This window comes from Zonotrichia leucophrys, chromosome Z (genome assembly GCF_028769735.1).
Source record: "Zonotrichia leucophrys gambelii isolate GWCS_2022_RI chromosome Z, RI_Zleu_2.0, whole genome shotgun sequence".
Taxonomy (NCBI): domain Eukaryota; kingdom Metazoa; phylum Chordata; class Aves; order Passeriformes; family Passerellidae; genus Zonotrichia; species Zonotrichia leucophrys.
Window position 1 is genome coordinate 12,644,005 of NC_088200.1, and position 26,103 is coordinate 12,670,107.

The 26,103-nt window shown below is 36.6% G+C and overlaps 1 protein-coding gene across 2 annotated transcripts in view; it reads right to left on the reverse strand.

Annotated features, from left to right (window-relative positions):
• The window catches only part of RICTOR (RPTOR independent companion of MTOR complex 2), a 72,571-nt gene that overhangs the window by 43,483 nt on the left and 2,985 nt on the right, over window positions 1-26,103 (reverse strand). For both annotated transcript variants that reach the window (XM_064735153.1, XM_064735152.1), the window contains exons 3-5: window positions 11,182-11,279; window positions 2,642-2,706; window positions 401-532 (exon numbers count right to left, since the gene is read on the reverse strand). In XM_064735153.1, the coding sequence (XP_064591223.1) occupies window positions 401-532; window positions 2,642-2,706; window positions 11,182-11,279 (295 nt within the window). The remainder of the gene's footprint in view (window positions 1-400; window positions 533-2,641; window positions 2,707-11,181; window positions 11,280-26,103) is intronic.

Here is a 26,103-nt window from a genome sequence, read left to right on the forward strand (position 1 = left end):
TTTTCTGTTGTGTCACTGATTATATTTAGACTACAAATTCTTGGACATCAACTATTACAGCAATGTGATAATACAAAGAATCAAATAATTCCCATACAAAAACTTAAGACATGAAAATTATTAATAGTTCAACCATATTAATTAATATTAATTAATAGTTAATGGCATTTATGACTAAAATTAGAAATTATTTCGATACTTGTAATGTATCACATATTAGGACAGTATTTTATTTGGATTAGCTAGTCTGATGAAATACTCTGTTGAAGCAAAAAGGATTTTTTAAACTACTCACTAAAACCATAAGAGACTAGGGAAACACTTCTCTCCTGTATCAACCATGAAAAGGAAAGTGATTTAGAACCTTACAACTTGCAACAAGAAGAAAGAGAAAAATTACCTGGCTATCAAATAATCCACTTTCAACTTTAGCACCTTCTGGAGAATACTGGAGTCTCGAATGAGATAGCGGAGGGCTCGCAATCCTGCTGCTCGCACCTCTTTTGCTTCATTTAGTAAAGCTAACCTCAGACTGCAATGAACAAAACAAGAGGGAGAAACAACTATTAGGCAGCAGGTAAGACTTCGCCATCTGACATGCAGCTACAACTCACTTGTTTGAGACAAAAAGTAGGATTTTTAAAAATAAATGTTCTGAACTAATTTTCTGACTTTCAGGTCTTCTCATGTGCAACCTAGAAGGCAAGCCCTCATCCTGGTCAGCAGATGTAGACAATATATTAATCTGCAAAAGCCACAAATGATTTTTCCCTCAAATAACAGCTTATATATCCTTGAAATGACACAGAATGAAAACCTGTACACAAGTTATTTGACAAAACAGCTGAAGATAATACTAGTCCAAGAAAATTAAGAGGTAGAATAAGGTAGCTAAGAAGAAATGAGATATGGAAGAACTCCAGAAATTGAATTAGAAAGCATGAGGTAGCACACTGTCCTTTTGAAGGCCCTCAACATATTCGTCCCTCTTCCTCAACAACATGCAGGGTGGGGTGGGAATTCTCAACCTCCCAATGACATTTTCTAAGAGGATTTTTCACTGGACATCTAAGATCATAAATACTTCATCCACTGAGACTGAATTACTACTTCTAAAAAGGTTTGGGTTTTTTTTTTCCCTTATTCTAGGGTTGTCCTACATAGTAATCAGCTACTCCAAGGCAAAATATCTTCAGAGTCTTTTGGTGAATACCTGGCCAGGGTAAGTCACTGTAACAGCGGCCTACTCCCAGGTGATACCTAGACAAAGTAAGCTGCCATACCATTTGCAAAAAAGATGAACTGATTATTATTTTCAGCACCAAATAGGGACCTGTTTCAAGACCATCTTTCCTGTAATATGAATAAGCTACCCACATTGCTTTGGATGCAGGACAGAGCGGGATTTCTGGACTTGCAAAACTGGACACGGGACTGTTGACTCATGTTCAGCCTCTCATCCAGCAGGACCCCCAAGTCCTTCTCAGCAGGGCTGCTCTCAATCAGTTCAAGCCCAGCCTGCACTGATACTGAGTGTATTCCTGATACCACAGATCTTTGAGTACAACTCCTGGCCCTGTACAGGACAATCCCAAGGATCACACTATGAGCCTGAGAGTGTTGTCCAAACAAACACTTCTTGAACTCTGCCAGGCTACCTGGGGAGCCTGTTCTGCTACCCAACCATCCTCTGGGTTGATATCTGACCTAACTTCCCCTAACACAACTTCAGGCCACTTCCTTGGGTCCTCTCACTGGTCAACAGAAAGATCAGATCAGAGGCTCCTCCTCCTCTTCCCCTGTGAGGAAGCTGCAGACCAGTTAATGAACTGCACAGTGAAACCACTACAAAGGAAAAGACTATCATGAGATTCAACACTCAAAAGCAAAAGCTGCCAAAAAGAGATGTGTCGCTATCTTTAGGTATGCAATGAAAACATAGTCAAAAAGACAGAGACATCAGTTTTAGCTGAGGAAACAATTACACAAAGTTTCCCAACATTTTGCTCAAAGAGCAGTTAGCTTTCCTAACCTTTTCTGCTTAAGTGAGATCTAAATTGAAAGAACACAGAAATGCATTAAATATTAGATCTTTGCTTTTGTCACCAGTGCTGGTCTTCAAGACAAATTTAAAAATTTCTGTGTGCAAATAAGCATGTAGTTACATCTGACAGTCAAAATGGCCAAAAAATAGACAGAAATTTCACTTAAAAGAATATACACAGGACATGTCAGTAGCAAGGCAAGTAGAGCTTCATGGACGTATACCAGTACAACATAAAATACTGATCTTTAAATCTTGACTCTTTATCAAGAGTATGCTCTGAATTTTGTAGATGTACGTTTTGATTACAAGTGCTTTCTACAACTACTGAAATACTTAGAGGTACTTTTACATCTCAGGAATATAATGAAGAAATCTACACTTGTAACTTGGAGGGTTTGTCTCTGTTTGGCAAATAGTGAGTAATATATTTCTGACTTTATTCATTAAAATATTTGCAGGTTATATACTTGCATTATGAAGCTTCAAACATATTATAAATACAAAATACTAGTTCAGAAGTACAAATGAAGTTTATTTAATTGGATCAAAACAACTGAAGTTCCCTAGTATTGCCTAGTGCTCTTTACTACTTACCATATAATGATGCTGTCATAGGTAAAACCCAACTTTTCTTCAGCGTGGCCAGTATTACAAAGAAGCTGAAAGTAAGATAAAATACCTATTATTTATAGGTATCCAAAAATAACCATGAAGAATTATAGATTTTGGGAAATGCTTTCAAAAAATCTGAGAAATTTAATTTGTAGCAAGGGAGAGAACACCAACTTCAGACTTCCTGAGAATTTCTGCGGTACATATTGTGCTCCTATACACACCAGATACGGAGACTCACCTGTGGATTTCCATACCAAAAAAAGGTTGCACCTTGTGTAAGCTGTGTAGTGGTCAGTCAATTTTACTGGTTAAATTACAACTGGTAATTTGAGCAGAGAGAAAAATGACTGAAGTCAAAGCAAATCTGCAGGGGCTCTGGTAAGAGTTTTGATACAAAGACTGACAGATTTTCTACTGTCATGTTTTGTCACAACAGCACAGAAGTACAAAAAAAATCAAAAGGCATTACAAGTGTCCTGTAACTGACATTTGGTCTTGGCCTGCCACCCATCCTGTAGAACTTTTATCTCTGAAAAATCAGAGCAAAGTTTGAATTAATGCACACAGAAAGACAGCCATAAACTGTCACAAACTGGACACTTCAGCCATATGTAGTCACTGTGAACACAGAAGATTTACAAGTACAGTTTTAAAGTCCAAAACCATGCTTAAAAGGAGCAACCTAGGTTGCCAATGTTTTAGCCTCTTGAGGAAAGGAAAACAATCTCTTCTGTAAGAAGAGCTGATGCTGCCCTTTTCAAGAACAGCAAAGAAATTCCTAGTAATCTCACTATCCCTGGCTAAAATTATAAAATACTATCATGTCCAAATCCCAAAGCACTTTTCTAAGCACTTCCAAAAACTCAAGTGACTAATACTGATTGCAATAGCTTTGCACTTTGTCCTCTGTTTTCAAAACAGGCATGTGTTCAGTTCTAAGTCAGCGCAGCATTAAGTTTCTCCTAGTGAGGAATTCAGGAAGTATTTGTGCTAACTAGTCATTACCTCTGCTCTGAAAATACTGTGATATATCAAACCCTGTGACACATTCTTTATGTGTATTTACTGCTAACAATAAGAAACAGCCAAATCAGGGCTATTGTAAGTTAAAGTATTTAGTATGTTCTGTGCTTCAGTTCTACTGTTCACCTCCATCTGAAAAAATGACATTGACAGAAACTCCTCTTTTAAGTAAACCAACAAGTAGAAATTAATTCAGTGATCACATTATGTCTTACAAAATAGTCTTTCAAGAGAAATAGTGATAATGCTGAAATTTAAGGCTGTTAATGAGAGATTATTAAATTGGCCTGGATCAGCTCCATGTTTGGGCTCAAATAACTTAATTGAAGTATTTTGGATTTTGCATTTTTCTTAACCAAAGACAATTGTCAAACATAAGAAAAGTTTTTACATAACCTTTTTTTACCACCTTTCCAGTGTAAGTGATAATAAAACTAGACAATTGATGCAGTAACTGGTTATGACAGTATGTCACTTCCTAACATCAATCTATTTTTATGCCATGTTGTTGGACTGCCTAAGGCCACCAGTGCTGTTTTAGCATTTCTATTGACATCTTATGAACTGTAAAAATTGGCTGGCACAGTGTAAGCAAAACAGTGTGAGAAGATAGTGAGTAAAAACAGTTCATTGTTCAGTTGCAGACAATTACATCAATAGCTGTTTAGGCTAATCATTTATACATCTAAACCACTCCCCAGCATTCCACCCCAGACACAAATGAGAAATCCTAACTTAACACAGAACACTGTCCTCAACAGCCTATTTTTCCTACTTTAAAAAAACCCATAGAATTCTGATGTAAGAAAAACCCATTTTTTAGAAAGCTGCTATTGTGTGCACTAGTGCATTAGTGAAGCTGGTCTCCCATCACACATTTACCATTGGTTTGCATCTTGAGCAGAACTGAGATTAAACTGAAGCATTTCTTCCATGAACCCACCTAACTTGCTGCACTGCTAAAAAACAATCAGTTCACTGAACCAGTTCTAGTCTGGTTGTCACTCTCGCCAAATATATACAGTGGTTATTAACTACACAATACCAACTGTTTTCAACTATGTATGTGCTCTCACTGCACACATCTTCACCAATGCTGAAAAGAACATGACCTTATCTTGAAATTCAAACAGTCATGTAACCTGACAAGTTAACACTTTCAAGTTTAACTGCTGTTTTGGATATAAATTTCTGAATTTGACAGCAATAATTATAGAAATGTTTGATGGTGTCTGTGCATGCAGCTGAAATACTTCTCCCACAAAAAAAGAGAAGAGCTTCTAGTTTATTCTCCCTTTAATGGGACACCAGTTCTTATGTATTAACCTTCCTTGTTATTTATATATGTTCCATATAGAAAAGGCCTAAAATGTTGGACAGCAAGATCAGAATTCAAATACGTTTCAGTGACTTGAAAGGTGTGCCCCAACCCAGTAAACAGATTTAACTAAACAGTAGGAAAAGCATATCATATCCTTCAGGGTACCACAAATTAACAGACACAAGAAAGAAAGTAGGCCAACAGAGAAACAGAATATGTCCAGAAATTCACATTCAGAATGTTAATTTAAAAGAAAAAAGAAAACAAATTTTATCTCTGGAAATACTAATAGGACTGCTTTATTCAGTTTAAAAGACTTTTTGCATTTTACTGGTTGCTCTCAAAACCTCAAGAACAAAATTTTGTGCGCCATATTTTAAAGTGGAAAACATGTAGCAGAAAAATGGACAAGCCAGGTAGAAAATCCACCAATGAAGGCTGAGCCATTTGGTTTATTTAACCTAGGGAAAGGAAGAAACAAACTGGCTGGTAAGGCTGGATTTCTGTAAGTTTGAAAGGGGGAAAAAATAGTCATGGAAGCTGCTATAAAGAACAGACTCTGTTCAGCTGGTTCCAATTCCTTGGGTATTTTGCTATGTTAAAAATGCCTGTCCTTAAATATACTAAAAAACGTTATCGCTTTCTTCTCATTTCACCTTCAAACAACATTAAGTAGATCAATGACTCTGGCCAAAATGCACTGGTATTTGTAGATGGCTGAACTCCTGACAAAGTCAAGTAACTCTCACATGTTTGACTGTAAAATTTAACAATTAACATATATACCATGATAGCATAACTCAGTAGACATGAGTACCAAAATACTGAAATCTATCTTTGGATATACATTGATATAGTTCATTAAAATGGCAATGGATTATAATATCTGCAATTATGAAACTATTTATACATTTATAGTATTTATATTTTCCATATATAGATCTTACTTATAACAAGTATACATTTTTAAATACACACAAACTTTATATGCGTTCATAACAAAATAAAAGTGTACAAACAAAACCAAACAGAGTATACTTTGTGAATTAAACCTGCAAATGAGTCCACTTCAAATCCACTTCACAAATTAGTATTTGTGATCAAATACACAGTGACTGGGCAAAGCAAAGACTCTCTGAGGATAAGATTAAATATGAGGACAAAATGGTAAGTACACTAGGCCAGACAGTGACTAACTTACAGTGAAGGGTTTTTTTTCATGTTTACTGTCAGCTATGAATTCTTCATACTATTCAGATGAGTCACAGCAATATGAGTAACATATCAACATGTCTTGGAAACAGTAGCTCAGAACAACAAAACCATAGGAGGTCAACAACATGCACAAATGGAGTGCACATTTGAGACCATTCCAATTTATATTTAGCAGAATACCCACAGCAATTACTACGTAAAAATGTTATATTATTCTGTGCATTCAGGATCTAACTATTGCATTATAACTTTGGAAATACAGTTTGAGCCACCACTGGTAATATTTAAGCAAAGACTACTATATAGATCCTAGTCTTAAGAGAAGACCCTCCTGAAACTGTGGACTCTGGAGTTAGACATATTTGTTTCACAGCTGAATGTCTCTAAGTACATGTTCTGTTCCTATCTGCTACATCATTGTGAGATTTCAAGTTTTGTCAGTGGTTTATCTACTTGGATGAATGTTACAGTCAGGCAATACATTCAGTCTAAGATAACCTGGGTTTTGCAAAAGACAAAGAGACTCTAAAACGACAGACTGTGAATTAGACATAATGGTGAAAGTCTCTCTCATATCCAAGCCACTCAATCCATATCATCCTAGTGAAAAATCAGCAGCATGGCCAAAAGCTAACAGATACATAGAGCAGAATAATAGAGCTTCATTAAATAATGACAATTAGTTTCAACAGATTGAAAACATAATTTTCCATATCACTATATTACTGATACTGTTCCAATCCTAAATTTATATCTAAAATGAATTGCTTGATTTTGTCCTTCAAGAAGTTCCTTTCTTTTTGAAAGAAAACATACATTCATACAATATCTGTGGATTTCTTTTTCAGCATGTTATTAAAATACTCTTTTAGTTTTACAAAGGTATGAAAGATCTCTCAGAAGTTCCCAGTGGGATAAACCTTCTGTAACAGAGCATTATAAATAAATACTTCAAATCACAAAGATATTTTCCACAAGGTAAATGCAATTGTACAGTTTCTTCAGGTTTTCGATGATTTATCTTACTGCTTCGCGTAGGGGTGGGGAAAACCCAAAAGATGTAACCATGATATTTTGGTACTAATCAGCAGAAGCTGGGGAACTTCAAGGTGCTTGCCTTATGTAGGCGGCCATATAAATTAGAGATGGGTAATCCTACTCAGCTTACTGGAGCTAAATGCATATACCAATCTTGTGAACTGCTGTGACATTTGAAAGTGTCATTGACCATTTACTGGAGGTCAAATTCTCAAACAGTTTTCAGGTCAGAACATAAGTTAGCTTAAACAGAGTGGCTTGAAAGGAATATTGATTGAGGCAGTACTTCATAAAAGCTTTTGCCCACAAAACTGCAGCTTCATTTACTAGGTGACAAGAAGCACAGGAGGAGTGTGCTCTCATTAAAAGCAGATAAAATTTCAAAGTCTGCTGCTGCTGCAATTCAGAACTAAACATACCTTTGCATAGCCTGTGCATCACCAGACTGGGAATGCTAATTTCCTGGAACAGAAAACTTAAGACCACCTATCAAGCAAGAACAACTCATGTTCTGCAGACAAAGGGTGAAGAACTTGAACACTAATGACTTAGCTACCAAGGAGTACTAGCAAAAACTTGATAAATGAAATCCAAGTTTCATTTCAATGCAATGTAAAATATCACATATAAAGAATACTTTGCACAGTAATAATGGGTGCTGTGGAAACCTAAACACATCTAGTTAACACTTCTCTTAAAGGGAAATAGCAATGAAACAGGAGTTACAGCACCTAAGCTCACAAGTTTCATATAAAGCTTCTGCTTCACTGTCTCATTCTTAGAGATGAATTAGTAGACTCGAAGTCAACTCCTGTTGGCTTCTGATCACCATTATCTTAAAAAAATAAATTAAAGTACTTAACTTCTACATAAAACCCTGAAGTTTAGTTCAGTACTACTTCAGTAATTTTAAAAGAATTATTATGTTCCTGCTCCTTAAAAAAAGGGAGTTGAGTGGAACAGATCTCACCTTAAAAATCCAGTCCAGTTTCCAATAAAGAAATCTAAACATAATATACCTCAGATGCCCTGAAAATAATACAAAACTTGGTGTCTACTATGATCCTTGAGAGGAAACTCTACATTTGGAGTAAATTATGTTACTTTTTTCCACGTGATAAGAACATTTTGCTTTCCCTCACTGAAGAACTAAAACAGTAAGATTCACACTCCTTGAAGGAAAAATGTGGGGTAATTGGGAACAATTGCTTAGACTAGTTCAGATGTTTTCTTTCAAGTATATTAATATTTCTAGCAGGAGAATAACAGATGCCATATAATTTTATCTGAAATACCCTGTTAAAAATGTTCAAAGGTCTTTTCCCTGTCCAGAGTACAAATATTGCAGATAACAAGTAGCTCTTTAAAAATGGACCACAAAATGCAACCATTTATAAACAAATCAATTTCATATTCACTATAATTCCAAGACAGGATACAAACATCCTCAGCCTTTAGCATATCACTCTTATTCACACTCCTATCTCACAAATAAGGAACTGAGACTATACCAACTCATCATAGAAGAACAGAGTGCAAAAAGGAAATAAAACCATCTCGCCAAGCTCCAGGCTTTCACTTTTAACCACTGGAATGAAAACCACAGAATTGTTCCAACCACAAGGCAGACAATACAGTACAACTTGCAACTTTTATTCTATTCTCATGGCTGCATTTACAAAAAAAGGTCAAACAAAAATACGAAGAGTTTTTAAAACCAAATGCAGCAAGTAATACAAAGTACATATTCCAGGGAGATGAATATAAGAACAAGTGTTCAATATTAAATTGAGTAGTATGAGTCCCTCATGCACGTTGATTCTGATTTAGAATCAAAATCAGGTCATGAACTACAGTCTCTGTCTTCAAACAACATATTTAATTTTATTACGTTGCTTTACACTTGTAATTTCCTGCAGTCGTAAGTGCAATTTATGAAAACCATCCTTACATTTCTGTAAGTATTTTCCATTTTGAATACTGGGTTTAACAAAACCCCCAAATAATCTTCAATTATTATGCAGTCTCTCAAAACTACCTTTTAAAAAGAATATTTGGTTCATCTTTTATTACAATATGCATATTTATTAATTTAACACAGTTATGGATATTTTAACCTGATTTTATATCTGATTTTCAACAGCAAAATTGATCCTGTTTTAAGATCCCTAGTTCAAATATTGACTTTTCAGTACAAATTGTGCATCTACAAATATAATCCAGCTCTTTAATTTTAAAGCAACTAGAGAATTTGGAAGCATTCATATTTCAAAGTTTCCAGATTATAACAAAAATGAAACCAAGCTATGCATCAGACTTTTCTAGCAGAATAAAGGGCATTCTTGCAACACATTTTGGAATCCCAGTGGAAGCAGTAGTGTTCTGTCAATGGCTGATGTCTGACAGACACAAGCAATAGCCCAAGGAAGAGATCTCAGTGTAAAGTTCAGTTCCTTAGTGAATGAACCTCTTAGCAAAAGTTCCTACACAGGTTCTGAACCAATACAGACAATTTAGAACTTAGAGATTTGCTATTAATGCAGTAGAAGATAAATTAATTTGTTACTGTGATTTTGTTCTCAGTAATCACCCTCCTGTTAAGCGAATCTCACACATTCCCACTGAAGTGGTCAATCTCCCAAGGAGTGCCTTTAACAGCCAAGATGCCTATGTCAAAGGTTATCATGCATGTTTGTCCTTCTTGTATCAACTGGTTCCCCACACCTTCCCTTGAGTATTCACTCTTCCACCTAAGATTGGCTCAAAAATGTGAAACAGACTCCTGGCAATCTTACTCAATTCTTTGTAACAAACTTATCTGCAAGCATAATTTAAACCTTACTTTATTCCTCATATTCTCTATGTTATTTCTTGGCTGCTGCTGGTTGCAGGGTCCATCCTCAGTCACAGGAAATCAGTTTTCATTTTCAGGTGTGTTGCCCTCTATCAGAAAGGTGTACAGCACACTCCATCCCTCTATCAGTCCATCAATCTGGGTAAGGCCCACACTGAGGCTTCAGTGTCTCCTGCCTCACTGAGTGAAACGCATGTTCCCCTCACACTGACAAATGGAACACTGGTCCAACCACAACCACCACGTGCCCTACAATGAACACCTTCTCCCTAACGCCCTGGCCACCTCCCATGAGTCATCTTAGCTTCTCTCAACGGGTTTCTCTTTTACCCAAAAAATGCTACTTCTTGTCCTTCTAAAAATCTTTCATAGTTTCTTTTGGCAGCTTACACCCTCATGCTACAGAAGTTTTTAATTCTTGCCTCATCAGCTTACAGTGACAGCTTCCAATACATCTGTTGTATTTTTAGTGCATACCTGCCACAGGTCTATGATTTGGAAGAAGCACATCGAAAATCACCAACGCAAGACATATTCCAGAAATGGACCATTTAAATCTTTTTCATTATAGAAACTGCACTGAAAGCTGCAGTTCCTATTCCAGTAGTGTTCAAAACATCACAACATATAATATATTACATAACATATAACAATGTATAATGTATATTGTTACAATCCTCCTCCCTCACCATACTCAATCAGCTTACATTCAGATAGTATGGCATTTTACATTTTTTATTTCAATTCTACACATCAGGAACCAAATCTTTGGCTTGAGTTACGCAACTTAAGCCATTTACTTGGGATCGAGATACTTCCATCTTCTAAGCACTAAAATACTATAAAAATTTATCCAGCAGGACACATAAGCAAACTTTAGTATAACTCTGCATTCACATATTTGCTTGTCTTTATTTGTTACCTTCCTTTTCCACAGAATGTAGGCTTCAAGTACTGTTCTGTAATATGAAGCAATTTCATTAACATCCTAGCCAACATCTGACTGAGTAAATATGAAACATTTTACCTGTACAATTACTTGTTCTATGACATTATTTGAGCTCTTACCTTAGTAAAATTATTCAAGTGACCTAGTTTTCTCATATTTGACACGCCCTGTAATTTGGCCACATTTTGGAGAATCTCTCTCATATTATCACAAGGATCTGCAAAAGAAAAGAGGGTATTAGCAGATACAGTAAAAGAAAAATAAAAAAGAAGAAAAATCTAAAGATGCATTCAACATGCATTTATATTCATATATAAAATAGGTACTCTCCTGGTCTCAGTTAGGGATTTTTGCACTAGGGATTTTGCACTTCTTGGAGCACTTTTGCTCCAAGAAGCATCTGTCTGATTTATGTGAGGGACCAAAACCATGCATACCTGAGTTCTGTAGAATAAATGCTAAAGGCCATGGAAGAGAAACACTCTTACTTCAAAGCAGATTTTAATCAATATCTTAGATTTGCAGTTGACAAAGAAATCCATTTAGTGTCTGAAATGCCAATCCTTACATCTTGTAAGTGAACAACTTTACTGTTAATCCTGTTGTAATTTAAAGATGAAGTAGGCTCAAAAACAGAAGTTAAACTGTAGCATGTTACTGGTTCCCCACAGTACTCCTTTCTTCTCCTCCAGACAAAGGGTTGGTGGGATTTTGGAAATCTGCTTTTCTGCTCTCTACATTAATTGCTCTCCACAATGATGCTTTAAGGGCTAGGCCTTTCCAGTGACATGGTAAGTGAACTATCTGGCTAACAAAAGCCTTAAGAATGTCATCTTCCTTCTTCTTAAGAACAACAAAAACAGATGAACAAAAAAATGCCACACAGAAAACACTATTCACACACCAATGGATGACCCTGCATTCTGCTAGAAAACTAAGAACAGGTACCATGATGAGAAGAGACACTCTTGTCTCACTTTTAGAATTAAGGTTGGAATTGAGGCAGAGTGGAACAAGCTGCACTGAGACTGGGCCCAGGGAACTACTGTAACAGACACTGCAATAGGTTCTGTACTTGGTGGTACTGTGGCAGGGCAGTTTTTTAAAGGGACCAATTTGATGCAGGATTCGCAGGGAGTTTTAGATTAGACATTGATTTAGGATAGGTATCAGCAGTTTGAGAAAAATGAAAAACCAAGGGTATCCTGAAGATGTAAAAACTACAGGAAGAAATATATTACCAAAAAGAAGAAGTAACTGCATTATATAAAATGAAGTCTTTAGAACAAGCCTGACATCTAATAAGCAGCAAGTAGAGAGCTTTTGTGCATACTAACTTCAGTAAGAAAAACTTGCCTCCTACTACAGAATTGAAGAGCTACAGCTGAGTTTGTGGCATATACAGAGCCTTTTACATTCCTGTTACTTGTAAAAGTGTGTTTGTGCTATTCATAATGGAAAGGAAATCAAGTATTGAAGATGTAAAGAAAGCATCATCTTCACTACCTCTCTACAAACCATGCTTTTACATCACTTCCTGTACTTTAAAAATTTAAACAAATTTAGCAAAGAAAACATAAGTAGCAATCTTACCAGGATATATCCAGAACGTGCTTGGACAGACACAAGTTGTATTTTCAGCGTCACCAGGAATCAAGACCTTATTTAAAATTATGACACTTACAGGTAGGCGCCCCAATTAAAGTGTACAAACCTGTTAACCCACTGTGGTCAATGAAGATTTTGTCTATTAGCGATGAAATCAACTGCCATCAGCTTGATTAGCTGCCAGATGCGTACTCAAGGGTAAGGTAAGTACCTGTATTGACTATGGTGTTTATAATGAAACTTTAGCACATGGAGAGAGACATGCTACTGTCACATCCTATAATTCTGGTAATTTTCAAACAAAGAATCAGTGAGATTTTGGAAAGATAAGGTAAGTCCTAAACGTGGGCATCAATTTCTATTAGCACCAGCTTGATGTGTAAGATCCTTTACCACGAATCTACTCAGAGCATACGCAAAGTCAACTATCAGGCACACAAGCTACCTTGCACTGCTGTACAGTATATGCACAGTAAAACCAGGCATCTAACAACTTTTAATGTAAATTGGAATATGTGCATGGACCTCTTTGCATCCCTAGGAAAAAAGAAAAAAATTTTTTTCTACAATTACAGAAATCAGAGACAGTGAGAATCTTACTGGATTTATACCAGGTTTAGGATTCCTCTGCACAATTTGCTTTTACAGGGCTTAACTCCGTTTAAGTGGTTTGCAATAGCATAAGACATAATATAATGGAATGGCTTTTGGAAAGGACCTTAACATCACCTAGTTCCAACCCTGTTGCCATGGGCAGGGAATCTTTCACTAAACCAGATTGCTCAGAGCCCCATCTAACCTGGTCTTGAACACTTTCAGGGATGGGGCTCACCGAAAACAAGTAGACTGGATTAGTTAATGGCAGTAGAAACAGTTTATATCATAAACTTACTTTCAAGAGAATGTAACAGCAGAGGAAGATAGCTTCCTCATAATCTGATTTCTTTGAAAATACAGTCTGGTTCACATCTATGCTTTGGCTTGCCTTGGGTAACGTGTGGGAATTTCCCTGGCTTACAATATTTTTGGACCTGTAGAATTCCCCGTTACGTCACAAGAAAGATCCCAGGTAAGCAGTTTTAGAGCATGATAACTTTACAAAATGACTGAAAGTATGTTTTGACTTTGAAAGTGCAAATGGCTACATATGCACAATAAACCCCTACAAAAACTAAGCTCACTGTGCAGACAGGAAAGACCACAAGACTAGCCCAGAAAACCTCTTGTGCAATAGCAATGGACTTTCTTATTCTGCTATCTGATAAAGCTGCCATTAACTCAAAGTGCCTATGTTGCCCTGTGGAAAAAGGCAATCAGTTTGGATGTGAAGAAATGAGGACACAAGGATACTACAACTTCCCATATTAACAATTCTGTAGCAATGACAGATCCATATAATAAGGCCACCTAAGAAAACATATACTAAAACCACTTTCCTCTATTTTTGCATGAAAAACTGCAGTTACGTCAACTTTTTCCTCACTCTGTCCTCTTTCAGTTGTGGAAAAACTCATTTTTAGAGACTGAAAAGTGTGATTAAAGACAGGTTTGTGGTGCTTAGCAGGGCAGTCAGGTATTTCCCAGAAGCTTTATTAGCAGGTAAGTAATTTGAAGCAAACTAGGGGCTCCAGAGCAAAAGCTACAAAACTGTGAGAAACTGAGAACATGACAGACATTTCCACTACAGAACTGACAATACAAGTAGAGCAAGTTACCTGTCTCCCTCTTCAATCTTACCAAAACCAATAGTGCTGCAGAAAAACAAGACAGTAAAGAAATAAAGACCCTCTCATAGTATATTACCTCAGAAGGAACTAAAATAACAGAAGCTTTGGTCAAATGTCAGGTGAAGCCTTGTTTTAAACTTTGTGAGAAGACTCTTCTCACAAAAAGTATCCCATAAAAAATTTAACAAAATAACTGTGACATAATAACTTCAAGGAAAGATCGGCTATCTTCTTTTTCCTTCTTTTGAAAATGCATCATACACTACAAAGAAGTAGAAAATTTATATTACTTACTCAAGTATTACTCATTTTAGTAAAAGTAAAGCCAGTAAGGAAGGCAGGCAGGCCTAAGAAAACCTCATGTCACAGATGTAAGAGAATTTGAACAAACCAATGTGACCTCATAAGCAGTGATTCAGTCTTTCGCTAGTCTGTCCTTCACATTGAAATGGACTTGGAAATAGACTGGATTCTAAAAACCAAGCCATGTAGCTTTACTGTAATCACAGATCAGATCCAGCATTGTTTATCTTCCTGTCACAAAATCTTACAAAGGCATTATAAAATACCAAGTAATGCAGAAATAGCAAAAAGTACAGTGCAAAATCACAGACTGATTTTCCAAAGAAATATCGCAGCCTTAAGATTTCATTGTCAAGGTCAACAGTTCATCTTGATGTTGACAAAAACTTTTGTTTTGTTGTTTGGTTTTCTGTCTGTTTCAGTTTGTCAGGGGTGGGTTTTTTGTTGGTTTTTTTTGTTTGTTTTGTTTGGGTGGGAGGGTTGTGGAGGGAGAGGAAGGGGCTCTTGTTGCTGTTTCACAGATTCACAGAATATCCTGAATTGGAAGGGACCCACATGAATCACTGACTAACTCTGGTAAATGGCTCATACAGGGATTGAACTCAATACCCTGGTGTTATTAGCACCATGCTCTAGCCCACTACACTCATCAGTGTTGTATGTTTTGTTTTAAGGACCCTAGTTCATATAACTGCTGTAAAGATTTCTTAGCTCTTACTCTCTAGCTCCTCCTGTTTTGTATCTACAACAAAAAAACCCCAAGAAGACAAGCTATTTATTATTTTAAGACCCCCTCAAAAGTCTTTTCTTTCCTGACTCACTGCATTTATTACTGATACACTGACTTTTATTAGGACAAATTTCTTCATCCAAAGGATTGTCAAGCACTGGAACAAGCTGCCCAGGGAAGTAGCTGAGTCACCACCCCTGGAGGTAATTAAAAAATGCACAGATGTGGCACCTAGCAACACAGTTTAGTGATGAACTTGGCAATGTCTGGTTTATGGTTGAACTGAATGGTCAATCAAAATGATTCTACCGTCTCCAGCTGGCCCATAGCAACCACCAAATATCTTCACATTCTTTCCTATGGTGCTTCTGAGGTGCAGCTGTGCAAAATGGCTAAATTGATCTTCCAGATTTCACCTGCCAAAAGATGTGTGACTCACTTCCCTTACTTTCCTTACCTCTTCTGTCCCACCATACAATACACCTTTCTCCTTTACACTACTTCAGCACCCATCTTCAAATTCACAATAAAATCATCCTGCCAAGTGTCTCAGTAAAATCCTTTTCTTGTTCCTCTAACTATGTTCATTCCCTACTGAGTTACTGACTCAAACTGAATACTAAATTCTTACAAAACCCATTCAGAAGTAGCTGTGCCACTGAGCCATTCAGAGGTAGAGTGGTGGAAGCAAGACATAACTGTTCCATATGACACCCAGTAGAAAGAAGTCCCGTTTTTTTTTTTGCATGGACTTTACAATTGGCAAGTTGTCCCAATTATTGTACACAGCCACTTTGCTCAAATGTCATCTAAAAACTTGTTGATACATATAAAAGTTGCAAGTCAGCCCACTTGTGTCCTGCAGCAAGAGCTTAGCTTGCTAATCAATATTCTTATTTTCTCTCTGTCTGCTTTTTGTTGGACAGCAAAAACTTCAAAGTAGCAGTAGTTGTTCTGTTTACTTCTGTTATACTAAACAGAGTTTCTCACCCACAATTCTTTGCCCTAACACCCTGTACTTACAATTATACTCTTCAGCACAGAGCAAAGCCGGTGTTTTTAAAAACTCTAGCCTCAAGAACTCCTTGATTCTCTAAGCCTAAAAGTAATTCACAGATGCTGTATATCAAAAATCTCCAATGTTGTGTTGGTGTTTGTTTTTAAACTCCCATGACCTTTTAAGGCTTGACTCATTTTTTCACCCCTTCAGGACCGTGACATTGTTTTTCCCCAGCGAGAACCATGATGCATTCTGACAGATCCCATTCTCCAGAGAGAAAGAACACGACAGAAGTCCAGCTACACAAAACAGCTAGCGCTCCATCTAATGCAGGGATGAAATAGGACCAGCAATAGCTATATTAGCACAAGTGACGACTTCTTTTGCCCGACAGATTTAGCAGCATTGTTTGACCACATTCAGTATGCTAGAAGCACAATTCACTGTTCTGTTATGCACATGTGAATGAAAAAGGAAAAAAAAAATGGCAGGCTTTAGCACACAAATAATTCAGTAACTCTGAAGTCAGGCATGGGTTGAACTGAGGAGTGCGTATTATATGCATCAATTGGTAGGTGCTAAAACAGTACACAGTACTGTACACAGTAGCAAAAAAAAAATGTGTATATATATTCAGTAACTCTCAAGTGAGAGACTGATGTCACAAGAGCAGCTGATGTCACACCTACTATAATCACAAGGCCAAAAAGTGAAATAAAAGATTAAATACTTCTAAATACTTCCTTTAAAGAAGGAAGTTGTACTTCACTACAGTTAATCATCTCACCATTAATATACATGAGAGGTTTTCCTCCTTACTGAAAGAAACAGAGTAATGATTGGATAATGGATCATTCTGATGATCTGGTGATCATCAACAGTAAGTCATATTCTACCATTATCAACTTGTTCTTAAAAAATAAAAACCAGGACACTTATGTAATCTTCTTGATATTAAAGTATTCTTAATTTACATTTAATTCAAAAAGGTGGAAACTTCACAGAAAACTCGAGAATATGAAAGATAAGAAAGCTACATAAAAAAGCAAACTCCGCAACACAGATCACTCCTGTATGATTTGCATTAACACATCAACTCTACTTTGCCAGATTGCAAAAAATTAGTGCACCAACACTTAACACTCAATGTGTCATTTTCAAAAACACAATAATACATATTTAGACTGAAGGTATGTCTCAAGTTATAGTGTAAAACCTGTTTGTAGTATCACATTAATGTAGTTACATTGAAAAATGTACTGAATACTGAGCCAGATAGATATCCTCTATGATCACAGTTAAAGCCATAAATACTTTGTATTTAACACTTCAAGCCATAAATACTTCGTACTCTAAGTTTTGCCAAGTAAGACTTGAAAATTTTAGATTAAAAAAATTCACACGCATATCACGTTTTAACAATTGAAGGTAACCCCTTAAAAAGTACCTATGACTAAGTGTGATTTCAGCAGAATGCACCTAGAAATTTATTTAGTTTGATTACCATAGCTTTCATGGGGAAACCATACAAAGAGCACTTTATTTTGAATATAGGTAAGTTCCAGTAACTCATGTATGTGAAAACAGAAAGCAAACAAAAACTAAGAACTGAGACTATTTTCCCCATTGCTGCTTAAGAAAGCTATGTAACTGGCTCACTAATATGGAAAAAAGTACACTGGCTCACTAATATGGAAAAAAATTGTCTCTTTCACGGCAGTCAGCAAAGAAAGTCTCAAAACTATTCCTCTCCCTACATCACTCAGGTAAAAAACTCCTATACAAAAATACCTACAAACCAGAAATCAGTGAAAAGACAGTGTATTCAAGGTAGGACCTAGAAATCACTAGAACTTCAGATAAACAGGAAACCAAGTATCAGGACTACTTTGGCACACACGTGCTTCTGAAAAAATTAAGTAAAACTTAAATGCCTACTGTGATTGCACAGATTTCTCTTCTGCTGATGTGCATAGATGTTGTCAATTAAAGGACTTCTTTTTTTTAATTTTAGTATTCTTAAGTACATATAAAGGTAGCAGGAAATAAGCAGTTTGGTGTTCCAGTCAGCTTGAAGAGCAGCTCCAAAATGAACCGCTTTCCAAAATGTGGTTTTATAATCTTATTTCTAACCAAGACACTGAGATTATACCTGTACAAAAGCCATTCTTATATCCTCACCTAGGAATTATGTTGATTATTCCCAATGTGTGATCATGAATGGCAGCTTTGCAAACAGCATTCTTTACTGCTAAAACTTCTAAAAAATGGGGTTCATAGATGAAATCCTCTTTCCAGGATAGAAAGAGAAAACTGAAGGACCATTCTAAAGGATAACTATAAGGCTGACTTGAAAATTAATTACGCACAGTTTTTGATAAACAAATTATTCTTTAAATGCTTTATAGCAATACAAAATCTAGTGTACTGCATAAACTTCCACAAAGATCAATTACGAAAATGGTATTATATAGTATTAGTTAAGACTACGTAAGGTACCAAGGCATAAAAAAACAACTCTTAAAAAAATCCTTGTCTATGCATAGAGATAAAGTATTTAATTTAGTACTCCATTCAAATGTACAGTTATATCCTCACTATATCTGTACATATAATATCATATATGTTCAGTTATATCCTCAGCTCCCAGGAAGACGTGAAGATGACAAGAATCACAGCAATAAGTCTTGATACCTATCTTTGTGAATTACAAACTTACTCACAGTTCCCCCACCTCCTGCCTCTCAAAAAAATCCCACCAGAATGTCATCTCACGGCAAGATACACAACTGTAACTATTGCGTATTATCCTGACTAAAACCAAACTTGAATTATAGTCTCTTGAAATTTTTATCATGATCACTTAACACACAAATATAAATTATTCTGGAATACAGTTAAATCCAAGAAGAACTTCCTTCAAACTTTCAAAAGCTCAGATGTTTAAAAGAAAAAGAAAAAATAAAGGAGACAAAATACACAGAGGGTCAAAATGCTGGAGGCTGGGGAACATTCCATAACTGTGTGACTACGCATTTGTTTGCCCTGTTGTTCTGCTCTCTTCTCTGCAACAATTATAAACTACTGCCAAGGTTGGAGTGACCCAGTACAACTGTTCTTATGGTCAAGAGCCAGTAAAAGCCTTTCCCAGATGTACAAAATTGCTTATGTCGGTACACAAATCAAATTAATACTTCCGAGAACATCAACAACAAATCTGAAGGGTGAATATAAATTTATTGTAATGGTTTAGAAAATTATCTTCAGTTCCTCCAATCCATTTTCTTTTTTTCTGCCACCACTCCTAGAAGCAGAAATATCAGGATGGTCATAATTTTCAGTTGTTTTAACAAAACGCTGAGTCTTTCTGACATCTTGCAACCAGTATGTGGAGAGTGGACCAGGCAAATCTGCTTTCAAAACCACCGAAGAGGATTTTGATCACATATTTCTCTGAATATTAACAAACTGACATATGATTTTATTCTGAGGCTACTTTTTCAATAAGCATTCTGATTCTTCTCTGCATCACTTCAATATGTTCAAGAACCTGAAAGCATAAATGTTTTATGGCTCTTAACAATAAACTTAAAACAGTCAGAAGCAGCCACTGTCCCCAGAAACATCCTGTTACATAGGGCATCATGTAAGAAGTCCATCAACATTACCAGATGTAGGATTACCCAGTTTGCCATCCAAGAAATGAAGAGCAATTTGCATGACATGGAAACACCAAAGTAATAGCACTCAAATTCAAACATTAACACAGGGACAAGTAATTCACAAATAGCACTGACTAAAGCAGGAAACATTTAAACTGCAGCAAATGTCATGTGCTAGTTTCCCCATCCTAAAATGCTATATAACCAGAAGATTTCAAAACAGTGCTGACTGATATTTGCAGGCTTCATTCCCTCATATTAAGAATAGGACGTGTCCTTGTGTCACACAGGTAATACAGTCACGTTGCTGTGACCATTCAAGACTTCTACTCTTTCTCCTGAAAAAGCACAGGAAGTGTCAGTCATATTTATAGATTTCACAAGATCTAAATACAATTCTCTGAAGACAGAAGACACCTAATCTATTGGTGAATCTCAACTTAGAAAAACCTATCCAGCTGAAGTAACAGGCTAAGCTAAAAACTGAGCTGCAAATGCCACATTTATAGAAACAGTAAGATTTTTTCTACTTCATTTTTTTGTACTTCATGAAAAAACCCAGAAGTCTACCCATGACACACACATATGGTTTGCATAAAGCAGGAGATGAACACATTCTAAATTCTCTAGATATGAGGTTGCTCAAACTGAATTCTGACTTCACTGATGCTCAGGAGGTAACAAAGGAATAAGATTACTTACAGATTTAATAATTTGTTTTTAAATAAGCAATTTCTAGGCAACAGCTGTTCTTGTCGTCTGTTTTTACGAAGTAATTATTTTTAAATATATGTATTAATTTATAGTCTATGTACACTTCAAGCAGGAAATCAATCTTCTATGCAGCTAAAAAAACCAAACAAAATCCCTGTGCTGTTCACCACACACCTTTACATGAAGAGATTAATTTAATAGCTCCTTGTTACTCTTACAATTACTGTGTATTTTTTCATAAGTCAAGGTCATATTGTTTTGCTTTAAACACCTTAACTCCAAGTATAAATATCTCCTACCAATCATTCTGTAGTTCCAAAATCAACAGAAGTAGTTAATTTCACAATGAACACTTATGCAAATAGGAGACAGAGATGTACTCACTTCATGTCAGCCAAACTGCTAACTCACAGGAGTCCTTTAAAAGATGGCAAGTAACAGTAATCTTTACCATTTTGCAGCCCTTTTTCTCTCTTGGACTTAAATGGTTACTGAAAGTATAATTTATAAACAGCATGAAATTATGTTCTCTAACCATTTTTCCAACTGAAACAGAATTAAAAACTTTCATTTTGCATCTCAGACAATTAAACACAATTCTACTAAACAAGCAAATAAATAAATAAATAAACTTAAAACTGTATTTCTGAAATGCTGCAGTAGCAACCAGCTGAGTCAATTTTCAGGTACCCAAACCCATAGCAGTAGATAGCATTTGAACTAAAACGAGCTTAGAAAAGTCTAGGGAAGAACAAAACCGTAGATTTAGGAAAAAAAATCTCCCCTTCTAAGAAAACGCTCATAAAGGCTATCACTCAGGTTTATTTTTTAACGAACAACATTGATTCAAAGGCTATTGCTGCTCAGGTAGAATTCAGGTGAAGAGATTTCCATTTTATATTTATTTACGCAAACTTATGCAGGCCACTACAGACAGCTAGAAAGCTTTCAAGTATGTCCTAGTAAAATTCAGTAACATAACTAAAAAATATAACTAAGTATTTTTTGTTTGCTTTTTGGGATTGGATTTTCTGTTTGGTTTGGGGTTTTTTTACTACACTGTCTCATTTATGCATCTTTACCAGTGTTCCTCCTTTACACCAGATGCAAAGATTTGATGAATGCATTTTTCACTAATCATGTTCTGAAGTTTTGCTTCCAAAATTTTCCATCACCACACCAGCTGATAGGCAAATAAAAAAAAAAATCTGCAACATATACAAATATACCAACATTACAGACTCTCAAACTAGAACAGATACATTTTATTGTCACAGTTACAAGTGCTCCAGTTAAAAAATTGATAAATACCAGCCAGCACTTCTGTAGTACTGTTATGTCACCTACCCTTCTGTAACAGAACAATGCACAGGAGCACTGCTCAGTGTGTGAATTCACCTGCACTATTGTGCAAGCATCTGCCTGCCTGCATATAGCTAAAACACTTCCAAAGAAAAGCAAACTTCTTACTTTACCTCATCTTTTGTGTAGTTATCTAAGCCTCAAGACACACCTTCTTGTCTTAGTTGCAAGAAAATAGTTAGTATTAAAAGTAGAGGACTTGTGCTATTTACTGTTTGAAAAAAAGAAATCTCAGAACGAGTTTCTGTTAGTATAAAAATTAAGAAAAACTTACATGATTTTTCAGTACATTCCCCCAAGTTAGTTGTCATTTCAACATCACTTAAGCTGTCCTGTAAAGCTCTTGAGCAATGCTCCTTTCTGCAGTGTCAGAGTTTGTATGGATATTAAGAGTAGGAAAACTGCAATTTTAACTATGGCTATTTCACTTCTTCCTACTTTAAAGAAAAGTAACTGTACCTGATGTTAGCATCTCTTTTATGTTATTAGGGTAAAACTTCTGAGATTGCCAGGCAACTGATAAAGTAGCAATGAAGGTCATCAGCTTGGGCAAGTGATGCATTTCTTTATGGACAGGAGATGGCTGACACAGCTTCCTTGCTGACTGTGTTTATGATGAGGGGTCAGTTCCTTTAGACGGCATCTACACTGGATAGGCTCTAACAGAAAAAAATGCTGAAACTAAGCACTGCTCTAACCTCTAAGTGGGAGATGCTGGGAAGCAATGAAACAACCATGAGTAACATTTATGACAAAGATTCAAATATATCAAGAAGGCAGCAGGAGAGTTTGATATTTCAGCACTCAGGGAGGAAGGAAGTGTGTTGAAGAAAGTCGTGAAAACACAGCATTGCTTAAACATCTACGAAGGTCTTTGGATCGGTATAGTGATCCCAATCACAGAATAATCTCTTGTAATAGAAAGGACAAGATCTTAGAACAGTCATTTTATTCTCTGAGCACAACAGCTAGAACAAAGAATCCACAAACAAAAAAAAATGTAGAGGTGCTGTACTCAAAAACTTAAAAGACAGACATAAGTGAGATATTCAAAGACTGGTAGTACCCAAGAGAAAACTTAACAACAGACAAGCAAGCCAGAAGATTTCAAAGTGGTCTTTTGTTGAAATTTTTCTTTCATTAAAAAATGTGGTTCTTGTTTTGAAGAAATGGAAAGTGGAAATATTTTAAGCACACACCATCTTAGTAGTTCTGAGAATACTTGAGATTATAAAAGCAAATGCTTAGGAAGCAAAGCCAAAGGTACAATTGTGTTATTAATCTAACTGGGACAATGCACTACACAATTCTCAAACAACAGTGAACTAAAGCACAAGTGCAAGTACAAGGGCAGACAGGACAGTTGACATCTGTCAACTGACTGATGTATGACTTAATTCTGAAGTGCATGTATTCAGCACATTAACTCTCTTACTTTCAAAACCTATTGAAAGCTTAGACACTGCCAGAAAAGTTAGCAGGCCACCATCATTGATCACTTTCCCTTTGCTCCCCCTATATAATAAAAAACTCCAAATACAAAAATAATGCACCATTAACATTTCTCAGTCAGCAAAGAGGTCTCTCCAACAGTTTTTGCCCCATTGTTGCATACTTTCTGCCTCAGGAGACCGAATAAAAAATGTTACTAATTATCTTCTTATGACTGTTACAGTTTCTGTTATGGATTCACAAACAAGGGAGCAAAAAAACACCTATTGCTCCGCGTGACCTGCTCAAGCACAACGTAGCTACCCATGAAAATGATGGCATACTGCAAAGTGAGGGTGAAAGGTGCCCACACATTCTGATTATCTGGCTGTTTTAAAAACATTGTTTCTCTGGCGTGGTGGAGCCCCACTTCTCCAGGATTTCAAGCCAGGCTACATTTCCCACAAGTACAGGAAGAACCACCTAAAGGCTTTCTGCAACAGACTTGCCATTAGCGTGGAAGAACTGCCTCTGAGCCATCCAAAGTATGCACCAGCTGCCATCTCTGCAGCGGTTTCCCTACTGCCACGCTGCAAGCAATACAAAAGGGTTATTTTCTGCTTCCCCCACTACTCAAGATTCCAGTATCAGATGTGTGCTCTTTTCCTCCCTGCTTCTTCCACACTGATGAAGAAAGCTGGAAACAGTATGGTCATCAAATCTCAAGCTGATTTTGGAAACAAAATTCATCCAGCCTTCTTTAACTATCCCACAAATAACCCTTAAAAATGCCTGACATTTCTGTGGGCTGTAAACTGCAAATAGCATCCCGAGATGTTTGCCCTGCATGCAATGCATTATGATATACCATGTGGGAACATGGACTCAAATACTACATGGTTTAAAATTATGGGAGCACAGTAAGAAAAGTAACACCACTTAGACCTCATGAAGTTAAATGGAACTCCTTTATGTTTTATTATTACCTAAATGACAGGAAAAAATGAAGGCAAAAAAGGGAATAGTATTTTCTCATATAACACTAGCCAATTTTGTGATACCAGTCTCAGGGAAAAAAAAAAAAACAACTAGTTTTCTCAGCTGCTGCTTTGTTCATGTATGTCCTGTGTTAGTTAGAAGACTCAACATCTACAAAATCTCTACAAAACAGAATTGGTTGTACAAGAAAAGGTGATAAACCAAAGTAGAATCTTGTAATGCATATTTTTTAATAATAAATGAAAGCACTAATGCTTGAGATAGGTACATTTCAGCTGTTTAAACAGTACACTGTCAGCAAGTGAAGACTGGCTACCCTCAGAAAGGAGGAAATTAACACATACACACACAGACAGCACTCTCCTGAACTTCAGTAAGCAGCTGGCACCCCTGCACCGGCAAGCAAACAAGCTCTGAAAAGTTCCTAATAGCCAGGGCAATCTCTGAGCTACAGGATTCCAAGAAAATAGGGATTCTTTGAAGGAAAATGAGCCTGAGGACAGATAATGAACCATGAGACTGCTCGCAACTAGCCAAGTTCCAAACTACTTAGGCCTTCAAGATCCAAGGACAACAGCCAAAATTCCAACAAAGGAAGAGGTATTGGTCGCCCAGCAGTACAAGGTGATTCAGTTACAGGGTGAGCAAAGAAGCACAGAATGGCTTGGGTTGAAAAGGACCTTTCAAGGTCACGTAGTCCAACCTCCCTGCAAAAATTTAGGAGCGGATTAAGTGTGGATTACACACGCCTTTAACAGTGCCCAGAGCTCCAGGAGGTGTATGTGCTTCTGTGATTCAACTTCAAATGCCTGTAAAGCAGTCAGAAACAAAGAAGAGGTGCACAATGTTTTTATTATGTTATATACATAACCATGGCCAAGGTCAGTGGAAAAACTCCTACCAAATGCACTAATCTGGTTGATACCTCCAATTGTCATTTCTGGCCTTTGGAAGTCACAAGCTTGATTTCAGCAGTCTAATTAAACCAATCTCTCTCATCCCACTGCTAATTCCTTCCAGATGACTGCAGTGGGAGTTGTACTGGTGGTGAGTCTGTCCTCTTTTTCCTTTTCTGTTCTATTCTGAGCAGGTAATATAACACAAGGCCTAAACATGAGTGTTCTAAATCCCAATTATTAACTGTGATTTTGTAATCAACAGAACACATGACATACAATTTAACTAGACAAAAGCAATGACTCTACCCCATGTCTGCACCATTTTTTCTTACCATACCAACATTATACACACAAATGTTTATCCTGGGGACAATTTTTCCAGAGTTGATCAACCCTTCAGCAAAGTGGTTTTCTTAAAAAAGATCTATCTGAATTCCCTTAGAAGATGGGCAGGGATTAGTGGCTCAGAAACAAAATAAATACAAAAAACTCAAAACCAACCAACCAAACGACAAAAACACAAACAAAAACAAAAAAACCGACCCCCACCAAACAAAAGAACACACAAAGAACCCCCAAAGAACCAACCCTGACCCCCAAAAAAGT